Source organism: Thalia democratica, chromosome 2 (genome assembly GCF_965202585.1).
Source record: "Thalia democratica chromosome 2, ktThaDemo2.hap1.1, whole genome shotgun sequence".
Lineage (NCBI taxonomy): Eukaryota > Metazoa > Chordata > Thaliacea > Salpida > Salpidae > Thalia > Thalia democratica.
The window spans coordinates 64,677,193-64,689,358 of record NC_139166.1 but is presented as its reverse complement, the minus strand read 5'-3'; the positions used below and the strand labels follow the sequence as shown (position 1 = coordinate 64,689,358).

The following is a 12,166-nucleotide window of genomic DNA, read 5'->3' as shown; positions in this document are numbered from 1 at the left end:
ATGCACAATTTTTTTTCTACTGCAATTTACTTTGCATTACTTTTGAAAAAGTTTCGAACCACTACTGTTTGAAAATATTACCCAATCTTTAAAAGGTATCTAAATAAATATTTTTCTTTTTTTAAAACCTGCAATATTTTTTTAATATCAAAATGTATCAATATTTTATAGATGTTTTTTACTCCAAGGCTTTTTTTTTTACATTTCTTTATTTATTTTCTTAGTAATAACTATCGAATAACTTTTCATCTAAAAGCAATAGATTATAGTAGTTTTGCTAAATTTTACACTCTTTAATTACAATACTACTAAACCTATGAATTTCAGGATTAACTACATATTTTAATTATACTTTTTATTATTTTAAATAGTTTTTTGAAAGCGTATACTGCAATAGTTTCGGTCAATTTAAAGATTGTAGCATATATAACATTGCTAAAGTTTTACAATTAAAATCAAATTTAAAATAATTTTTATGTCTTCTATTTTAATATGTAATTTTTATTAAATTATTTATGTACATAAAGTACCTTTTTATTGTTAAACTTTAATTTATTTGTCGATTTTAACTTTCATGATATGTAGCTCAAAAAAAAAACTTAATTTTGTATTTAATTGTCTATAAGTAAAAAATGTTTTAATGCTTTTAAGTCAACTTAAAGTAGTTGCAACGGTTAATTTTATTCGGTGAAAAGTAGCCCAAATATGATTTTATTAAGTTAGGTTTTATCCATTAGATTAAAATTGATCAAATACTTAATTGAAACTTTTTGATGAACTTATTAATCAACAGCTTTATATAGATTGTAAAATACGTCTACTTGAGTTAACAGTTTTGTTAAAAATACAATTTATGGCTAAAAGTAATTTTGTAAGTGTTAATCAGTTTATTGCAATTTGTACTTTGATAGATTTTTATTTGTATGTTTGTTTTTAATATTTAATTTTTTTAATTTTTTTGTATAATAAAGCTTTTACTAAAATAGTTATGAAGATAGTTCTAATAAATGTTAAATATAATTTGAATTTGTATTATTGAATTAAACAACAACTTTAAGTTGTTAAGTTTAAGTTTAGTATTACTGACTATTACAGGTTAATAGTTATAGCAATAAAATATTTTTTAAATTTGCAAGAACGTTTTTTTTAAACTTATTCATAAAACATTGAATAAAAATATTATTTTCAGAAAGAACAGTAAATCGGAAAAACATCCTATGACAAAACAAACTAAAAATAGGTACTATTTTAATTTATATAGATTTTTTTAGTAAGTATAAGTTTGTTTTTGAAATTATTTTATACATTGCATTTATTTATTGAAACTTTAGAGTTTTAAGTAAACTGTTTTTTTTTGCAGGCATATAGAGAAAAGGTAAGTTTTATAAACTCGTATTATGTAACATAAAATGGTTTGATGCGTATTTTAAAATAACTTATAATATTTTATAGTTTTGAATCAAAATCTATAAGTGTAGTTATATTGCATTCTAAATTTGTTTGTTTCCGTTTATATACTAAATAATATTACTCATAAAAAAAAATATGTTTCAATGATGAATATTTTTTAGAGAAGTAAACATAAATTCATTTTCGCAACACTTCAAGGATATGAATGCACATTCAAGTTTCAAATTTATCAGAGAATTTGAGGTTTTATTTTGATACCTTTGTTAATGTGCTTGTATTGCCTAATAAATTGAAAGTTTTCGTATAAATGTTTTTTTATAACTTACTTTATTAGTCCAGGGTTGCCAAAAAACCTTAAATTCTGGAAAAACCTGGAATTTGACAATTTAAAAATTTGGCAAAAAAAAAAAGAAAAAGTTGACTTTTTAAACAAAAATCACTAAAAATCCTGAAATTTAAAACTATTTTTACATGTAAAGTAATGAAATTTCGATTAGATACGACAAATCTATCATATCGATAGTTTTATTTGTATAATTAATTTTTTTTATTAAAACACACATTTTTAGTAGCTTTAAGTTTTGTTATTCAATTTTGTATACTATTTAAGACAACGTTTTACTTGAAATTTAATTTTATACTAAAAAAGCCCAAGAAAATTTTTAATTTTTAAAACACCTGGAAGAAATTCTAAAGAATCTATAAAAAGATATTCGAAAACCTTTGGCAACCCTGTTAGTCTTTTGGTGTAAACTAGACTTTTATGCTTTACATAATTTAGGTCAAAAATTGCTTTCAATTATTACATACAAGTAATTTGATTTTCAAAAACAGACTGTTTTTTTAAATGATAAAATATGTGAATATTTTCAAAGTATCTAAATTTTTAGTATTGAACTATTTAGTCCCTAAGTATATTTTATATGTTGATTAATGGATATTTTTCAATTAGCGCATATCACAAGAAAAGTAGATATAAAATAAACTTTTTATTCAAGGAATTAAAGCATGTGGGAACGAACCAAGATATTTCAACTTCAATAAAGCCAGAAAACAGAAATTTGAACAGATATCCTAGTATATTACCCTGTATGTTTTTATTAAATGCTACTACAATTCATTAGTTTGTGTTATATATTGTACTCTTAGTATGTTTTTAAACTATAATACAATAATAATAAACAACATTGTACCTTGTATATTTTCATTAAGTAGTATTATACTGTATCCAAAGATAAAGACTAACTTTGTTTGGAATTTCGTGTTACCATTTTAAATTTTTTATAGATTATCTAGTTTATTTATTCATATAGTAGAAAATTAATAAACTAAAATGTTAGACAGTTTATGAATAAAAAGTTAATAAATTAATTGCTTATTTTTTCGTATTAATAAGTTTTCTAACAGACGAACACAGTAGAGTGAAATTGACTTATAAAGGATCAAATTCCAACTCAGACTACATCAATGCTAATTACATACCTGTTAGTATAATGAAATTGAATAAATTTTACTGTTTGTAAAGTAACAGTTTTAATAATAATGAATAACTTTTTAATTGTAAGTTTCAGTTTTAAATTTAATTTTAAAAACACCTGTTTTATCATATTTTCTTATTTTTAAAACTAAGCTAAACATAAGACTGTATTTTTTTTTACAATAGAAATGTTTGCATTGTTTGTTAAGTTTGATAACTTGATTTAAGTCTTATAAAGACAAATAAGTTATTTATCAATGTAATGTTGTACATGCTTGTAAATAGAACATTGTAAAACTGTCTGTAAGATTTTGAAACTATACAGTATATTGTACCTTGTATCAGTAAAATTTTAAGCGATAAACAAGCTAAGTGATAAGATGCACGAAAATTTGGTAAATTAAAAATAAACTTTTTACAACTCCAAAGGTAAATTGCAACAGTTGGATAGCATAAGTCGATTGTGACATTTGTAAAGTAGAACACAATCATAGTGTAAACAGTTAAACTTTGTTAGAAAAACATGTTTGTATTTACAAATTGATGATTTTGCTTAAGAAAAGTGTTCTAATCGGTATTAGATCTTGATTTTTTATTACGTTAGGTTTTGTAACTAGACAAAACTAGAAGACTTGAAAAGTTAATTTTCAGTTATTAAAAAAATGTTGCTTAAATATAGAACATGCAAAAAGTTATTTTTATATTTGGTACTTGAAATAAAAAACAATTAAGTCTACGTATTATTTCTAACTACTAGTAATAACATTTACACAGGGTTATCACAAACAAAAAGAGTACATAGCAACACAGCAACCTCTACAATCAACTAAACAAGATTTCTGGAGAATGGTTTGGCAGGAAAAAACAAATATAATTGTCATGGTCACTGAAAACGAACAAAACGGTTTTAAACCTTCTTTTTTGCTAAAAATAATCAAATTTATTGTTATGAAATACCAATAAAATAAGTTTTTTTTTATATAGTATTTTAAAATAAGTATTAAGATAACTTGTATATTTGTTATATTGAAGATTTATGTATAATAATTAAAAAAAATTTAAAGCAATTCTTTTTAGGGTTTTACAAAAATGTCGAAAACTATTTTAAAATCGAAGTTAATATTCAATAACATTTTAGTATATTCAACTTTTGTTAAGAATTTTTTCATCTTAGTCGAAAATTTATAAATTAAATGTTTTAGATTTTTCTTTTTATTTTAATATTAATTATGAAAAAATTATTAAGCTTGGCAAATTTTAAATTCAGATAAATTTTGATAAACTGTGTATTAGTTTTTTTTTGTAGAGATACACTAAGGTTTAAAAGTGTGTAAACAAGTTAAATTTAAGTTCTTTCAAACAGAAAAAGTCAATAGCGATCACTACTGGCAACTTGATGATAAACCAATAAGGATGCAGGATTTTGTTGTTACCATGGAAACAAAAGAAACAAACTCCGATTGGACTATACATTACTTCAGTTTGTACAATAATGTAAGTTTTTTAAAATAAAAAAGTAAATTTATTTAAAAAAACCTGATATAAAGAGTTTAAAAAGAATTTTTGAGAACTTTGAAGTGTGTGATAAGCAAAATTATTTTTGTTATTTTTATTAAGGTATATTAGTTTTTTATAAAATTCATAGAATTAAACTTTCCACAGACAACCAAAGAAACCCGCAATATTCGACAATTTCACTTCAAATTAATTCCTGACAGTGATGTCCAGTCTCCTACAAAAACATTGGTCCAATTTGTCCAAAATGTCAGGGCTTGTATGAATGAAACTTCTGGTGGCCCCATTGTAGTGCATTGCAGGTTTTACTTGGTTTTTAAAAATTAACTTCTTTGTTTTTAATTTTGGGAACTACAATTATGTTTACTAGAAAATAGTTATAAGTTTGTCTTTAAGATTTTACCTTTTAAATAAAATGCATTGCAAGTTTTATTTTTAACACAACATTTTTTTTTTTGTGTAATTTAGTAAAATTAAAAAACTCTGAAGCATACCTTTGTTGTATCAAAACAATTATTGAATTATGTTTAAGTTTATGGCTGTAAAAAATATCTTAAAACAAAATTTCCATTCATCAAGAAGTTAGTCGAATGTCATAATTAAAAGTTGTAAATTTTCTTAGTTTACTGGTGCTTATTAACAAACATACATAGGTTAAAGCAAACAATAACTTTCTAAATTCGTAGCGTAAGACACATCTTGATATTTGTTTAATTAACTTGTTTGTTTTGATTTTTTTTACAATACTCATAGTACACATAATTAAAGACAAACTTTAGATTCAATATTCAGTAAGAGTTTGAGTAAAGTTTTAATGTAGAAATTTTTAAGCAAATAACTATTGATTACTTATTATTTATTAGTTTATATTAATCAGAATTAAAACACATGCTAAATACTTATAAGTTTTAAAAGGTTTTAATTCTTTAAAAGAAAGAAAATAAAAAAATTTTTAAGTCATTTTAATGCTTTATAAAAAAGTTAACTAAATGTTTTCAGCATCTAAAGTTGATAATAATTTAATCAAAGCTATATATTAGTTTTTCAAACTTTATTTGTGAGCTCCTTAAAATAAAATTAAAAGATTTAAAGTATGTTCTATAGCTAAAGAGTATTTAACAGGACATATTAGTTTGAGACTTTTAAAGTTTATACAATAAATATTACATTTAGTAAATGCTTAAAATTACAGTTTTTTTAAGTTGTTTTGATCAATGCTGCTATTTTACATAATTTTATAAATATTTGCTTCAAATTTTTATAGTTTTATTATTTAATAGTTTAACTGTTACATAAGTTTTAATGTTAAACCTAGGTTTATATTTATCAATTAATTTTCAGGCTGCTTCAAAGAAAGTTGTAATAAAAGTAATTAAATTATAATCTTGCTAACAATTTTTTTATTAATCTATTATATATGTTTAGTTTTATTGTAAAAGTATTTAAACTACTTATAACTTGATATCTAACTCCCTGAATAATCATAAATTGGATACTAACAAGCTTTTACAATTTCTTCCAAAAAACATTAATATTGAAAACTGTTTATATTTTGAATTCATTGTAAACACTAAAAGCATTAAAATACATTTTGATCGTTTTAAATATGTTTACAACTCAACAGCGCCAGTAGTGGTAGCATCGGAGTGTTTATAGCAACTGACAGATTACTGCAACAATTGGCAGATGACAAATATGTTGATGTGTATGGAACTGTATACGAAATGAACCTTCACAGAATGTACCTTTTCCAATCTGTAGTAAGTAATAGTAAAACAATTTTTTACTAAAGCTGTTTAAGTAAAGTAGACGTATAATATATTTAAAGTAAGATTTATTGTAACTTTGTCACGATTAAGTGATTAAGTTTTGGTGCTATGCACCTACCTAATCATGTGTAAAGTTATTTTTGTAAGTACTTATTTTAAAAATTTCACAAATATTTTTTTGTTTTGAAATGTTTTTTTAATAATAGATAAGTGAATTTTGGTTTGCTTTTAAGTTTCAAAAATTGTGTTTTTGTTTTCAAATTTCTATAATTAAACGATTTAAAGTAATTTTCTTTTTCAAATCAAAGTCAGTTTCTGTAAGTTGGTATAGAATAAGCAGCAACCTCCTAGTAAAATTTACATTAAGCGAACCTCTAATAAATTAACAAAAATTTTCAAATCCTTATCAATTTTTTTGTACATTTGTTCTTTTATAAAAGTTTAAAAATTAGCCTTATCATTTTTCGGTTTTATAATTTTTGTTTTGAATAAAAATACATAGATTAGGTTTTTCTTGTACACTTTTATGAAATTAAAGGCTAAGTTTTCAAAAAATGTGTAGATTAAAAGCAGTTTTTAGTTAGAAACTACTGGTTTATTGTTAACTTAATTGTAAACAAAAGTTTACAAAAACTTGATGTATCACACTATTAGCATGGGAACTACTTACTAGAGTTTTGGATTTAGCAAAAACATTTTCATATTTTAACATCCTAATTGTTTTAATCTTTCTGTTTGAAGAATTTTTTATTTGTAAAGTTTGAAAAGTTAAACAAATAAAAATACTTTGTTTACAAATCAAAGGTGACTTGAATTATTTGCACGAGTTTTTAATTTAAATACTTTTATTTGTTTAGCTTTTATTTATTTTAGTCGATGTACTGAAATATTAAAAACGATAATTGTTTATTCATGTACTAAAAATAAATAAAACTATGAATCTTATTTATACTAGTTGACATTCAAAAAAAGTTTTTAAATATAATTTTTTTTAAAGCATTTTTCTCATAATATATGGCGAAGTTGATTTTAAAACAGGGTTTCCCAAAGTGGGCTATTTCAGAAGTTTAGGGGCCATAAGCTGCAAAGGGGGGAGCCACGAGGCCATAATTTGAAACTTACACTATATGTTAAAAAGCAAAAAAAAAAGGTCTTAGGCGTATTTAAGGGTAGTCTTTTTGAGAAATCTTTTCGGAGCGGGCCATAGCTTATCCTTCTTTAAAAAATAGTTTGGGAAACTACATTTTAAAACTGTTTCACTAATAGTTTAAAATAACCTTGACAACTATTTTACAATAAAAAGAAAAAGTGTTTTAAATTGAATTAGACGTTAATAAATTTTTCTAAATCTTAACCATAGTTTCTTTAATTATAGAATCTTTTTTGAACTAAAACTATTACTACTTAAATTCTTCTTTACTCTAAATTAAGTTTTTTATACTAATTTTAAGTAAAAGTAAAGTTTACAATTATTAACAAAAGAATTAAGCATACAAAAAAGAATGTTTATACATTAATTACGAACTTTTACAATGTTTTAACATGTTGAAATCTAATGTTTGGCTTAACTTTACCTCGAAAACTCTATAAATCAATTTTTTTGAAAATAGTTAGAAACAGTAAAATAAAAAATTAGGAATCCTACTAAAACTTTACAATTTTTTTTTATAATAAGAATAAAAAAGAACTTTACCAAACAACCAACATCAACAGCATGACCGGTTTCGTCCTTATAAGAACTTATGTTGTAGTTGTTGGTCGTGTGGTAAAGCTCATTATTTACTATTGATTGGGTAAAACGTCTCAATTTTGTTAATGATAGCCGAAATAAATACCGGTAAATTAAAAATAACAAATAGCATAATACTATGGCATTTAAATTTGAACCTTTTGAATGTCTCACAATAATTTAAAACAAATTTAAATTTAATAACAGGACCAATACATTTTCTTGCATGAAATGGTTCTTGATTGCTTAAATGGTTCTTACGAAGATATCAATGAACCAATTTATCAAACTGTTCTGGTATTTATGTTTTGTTTTAAGCTGGTGGTGTGTATGTGTATTTTATTTATATTAAAAAATCAGGAAAGTAAAATAAGTTTTCAGAAAGTTTAGTATAATTCTAAAGACATTTTCACAAAATTATAATATTCTAGATGGTTTATTTTTAAATTTTTCACCAACTTATTTGATTTTTTTACTTGTAACTCGTTTTAAAGTTTAACCCTGAAAGTTTTTTAATAAAGCTTTTACAAAAATTTACCTTATTTATTTTTAAATTTTAATTTTATATTTTTTGATAACAGGAACCCCATTATGAAAACGGTCACATAAATCTTTCTATGGATCAGTGTTAGAATGGTTTGTAGAGAAAATCTTGAATTTTTTTTAATTTAAAATTAAAATAGATTTTTTTTAAGTCACACATAACAACAAAACGCAATGTAATTCAGATTTTTAGTGAATATAAATGTTTTAATTTTTATAAAAATACTTCTGAAAATAGTACGCTTTTTGAAAATCTCAATTGTTTAAATAAAACAGCTTTTAATAATGCTTGCTATAAATGATACTAAAGTATAAACTTTTTTGTTGATAAAATCCTTTTATTATTTACAAACAATTTATTTTAGGTTCATATGAAGCTACAATGACTTGGCTATAAAACAAGATGTATAGTTACACCACAAAGAAAAATTTGTTATTTTTAAAATATTTTATTTTAACTTTATTATATGTGTTAGCATACCTTACTTTTTCTGTTGTCCTTATAAGAATTATTCTTTAAAAAAAAAGTATTTTTGATTGTTTTTTTTTTCAATTGTTTTCTTTTGTTATATATCATTTTTTCGAGATAATGTTTAATTTTTTCGTCTTCTTTAACTCTTCTTAACTTTGACAATTATTTTAATATTATGATTTTAGACTATCTTTTGTGACAAAAAATGTTTTTTTTTTAAATAATATAGGAACTATGAAACTTTTAAGATTATGTTTTTTTATTATTAATGAAAAAATACTTCATGTCATCCAATTTGAATTGTCAAGTTAGTGAGTTTTATATAAAATTTTACTATAAAAATAAAAGTTAACTTTTTATTTTTTAAATTCATCAAATGTTTACTGAATTCACTCATTAATTCTTTTCAAACTGTGTTTTAGTTTAAATTTTATATAAAACTGTTCAATTTTTCTCTAAAAACTTAGAGTAATGTACATTGAAAACATACAAACTGTTGTTTTAAAAAATCATGTTGTTATACTTCGATTTTCTAAGTAGTTCTTATTTAGTATTTTACATTTATACTTTTTTATGAGCATTGTACATTTTTATTGTTTTTAAGTTGTTTATAGTTTAAGTTTTAATTATTGAAATTACATCCTTATTAAAAAAGTGCTTTTGGTGTTAACATTGTTCCACTTTAAGTTTTTAATGAAGCCAATAAAGATATGCTAAAATAATTTCTGACTGGAAAATACTTACTTCAAAGTTAAAACCTAAATTATTTTTAATAGCTTAATCAAATATTTTGATGTAGTCACAAAATAACAGAGTTACTAAAAAAAAAATTTAGGAGTTTACAATAAAAACAGCACATGGAAAAAATTTGGGCTCATTTGATTTAAGAAAAATTTTAAATTTAATTTGTTTTTCTTTTTTTTCTTTTAAGTGTACAGTAAAATATGTTGAGAAACATACTTACAGTAAAATTTACTTTTTCAATTTATATTTTGTTCATTAAAGTTTTACCTCATATGTAAAGTTCAAAAATATTCATTTTTTTCTTAACTTTTTTAAGTATGTGAAAAGACATCCTAAATTTGACGTGAAATTCTTTAAAGTTAAATCTTGACACTTTAGAATAGCGACGTACGGATCCTGCCCACTAATGTATCTAAAATTTAATTAATCCGTACTGCGAAAGACCCACAACCAGGTAAATCTGACTTTCTAAACTAAATTTTGAAACTTACACTTGGATATGAAATCAGAAGTAAAAATTTTTTATTTGCAATTTACGGAAGATTTGAAACTTATATTAGATGCAGTAAAAAAAGGGTCATGAAATTATTAGTTTTTCGAAATTAGCTGAATAATTCAGCAACTTTTTTGAATTAGATAAAATTAAAGCGCTCCATTACACTAAAGACTTTTTTTTTTTTGTTCTGCCAACTAGAAACACTAACCATCCCTACTTTAAAACATAATATTAAAAACTCCTAACAGTGTTCAAAGTATTTTTTAAAACTTTAACAATTTGATCCTTTTTCAAGGTTTTATTACTTTAAATTTAACTATTAATACATTTTTTAAAGTTATTTATAGTTATGCGGATAATTAAAGATATATATTTATGACAAAAGTTAAATTGTTAAAAAATTTATTACTTTACAATTGTTTCACGCTAGTGCGATGATCACAAGTAAACAAACTAACAAGTTGCAACGGACAAGCATTTTATAAAGTTTTAGATAAGTAATTAGGTGATTGGTTAATTAATTAAATTTTAGTAATATTCAGCAAGATAAATTATAATTAACGTAAATACAATTATAACAAAAATCAAATGACGAAACAAAACTACATAATGTAAAAAAGGTAGATTAAACTTAAATTTAGTAAATTAAGACTTTAAATAAAATTTTGTAAAATGTCTACATTTTCCCACCAATTCTGATCTCAAGTTTAAAAGTTTGTTGTTGTCTGCAAATGCAATTTCGAGTCTCTCCAAATTACATAGGGTGCAAATTTTACTAGGCTTTTTTTGGTTACTGCGATGAATAATTCCCCAGTTTATCATTTTTCTCTAATCAGGGTTGCAATTTTTAATTTTGTGAATGAAATACTTAATCTTGTATATCTTTCTTCTTTACATTATTAAAGGATTGCGTATGCATACGTATGTTCGTAAAATCTGCTTTTGAATTGTCTTCCAGTTGAGCCAATTTAAATATGTTCTTTTTTGTTATGCATAACTGTTGCTTTGTAAATGACTCCTTTAGTGAGACATTCACCTTTAACTGGACAATTATATATATACTTTTTTTTGATCTACAATTGCATAATTTGCAGTTTTCTTCAGTTGTTTCATTTTAGTTTTGAAGTAATTTTTGGTTGTGATTGGACAATTCTTTTTCTAAATTGGGCTTGCAAGAATATGAGATCTTAATTGTATTTCAATTAAATATAGAACCATAAAAGCCTGATTTAGGGAAATGTCTGGATACTAATTTTAGAAATTCCTTCCCAATATTCGTCTTAATTCAATTACTGAAAGGAGGATTAAAGTAAAAAACTTTCTTTTTCCTTAATTTTTTCTACTTTTTCCAATAGGATTATTTTGAACATATGATATTGTTGTTTTAAAGCCACTATTTTTTAAGGTTTTTTCATACGGATCTTTTATCTAGTCACATATGTCTTTAGTTTTGGATAGTGATGATAACCTTTTTTGTATCATTAATGGAATTTCTTTTTTAATTGAGTATGGATGATTTGAATTAAAGTTCATATAAATATTCTTAGCATTTTCTTTTCTAAATGGGAGGTAATCGTTTTTCTCCAGGTCCATAGTTATGTCCAAAAAATCCACCCTCTGTGTGCTGAGTTCGATTGTCACTTTTAAGTTATGTTGGTGGAATACTTTCGTTAGAGATTTTCTCAGTTGCTCAATAAATCTTGGTGATCGTTTTTTCACTATAAGTAAACCGTCATCTCGATAAAGGCCGCAATTGGATTTTTCGATCTTCTTATCATTAATAATCTCATTTAGGATAAATATATGTATAAATATGCTTTATTTTATATTATCAGGCAATGAGTATGTTACAATAGTTATTTTTACACTTTTAAACTTTGTAAATATCAGTAAAAATAAAACAAAAGTAATATTTAATGCTAAAGTTTATTTGTTAGCGTTTATAAATTTGTAAAACAACTTTTAAATATAGCACATAATACTTAATTTAATTATTTTTGTCGATGTTATG

General features: G+C 23.3%; 1 protein-coding gene across 1 annotated transcript; it reads left to right on the top strand.

The window, feature by feature from the left end:
- The first annotated feature begins 1,519 nt into the window (after window positions 1-1,519).
- On the top strand, window positions 1,520-8,532 carry LOC145828858 (receptor-type tyrosine-protein phosphatase O-like). The gene is made up of 9 exons (XM_082936605.1): window positions 1,520-1,653; window positions 2,409-2,499; window positions 2,818-2,894; window positions 3,662-3,791; window positions 4,251-4,381; window positions 4,550-4,704; window positions 6,027-6,162; window positions 8,108-8,197; window positions 8,482-8,532. The coding sequence occupies exons 1-9, from the start codon at window positions 1,612-1,614 to the stop codon at window positions 8,530-8,532; spliced, it is 903 nt and encodes a 300-aa protein (XP_082792731.1). The 5' UTR covers window positions 1,520-1,611.
- The last annotated feature ends 3,634 nt before the right edge of the window (window positions 8,533-12,166 follow it).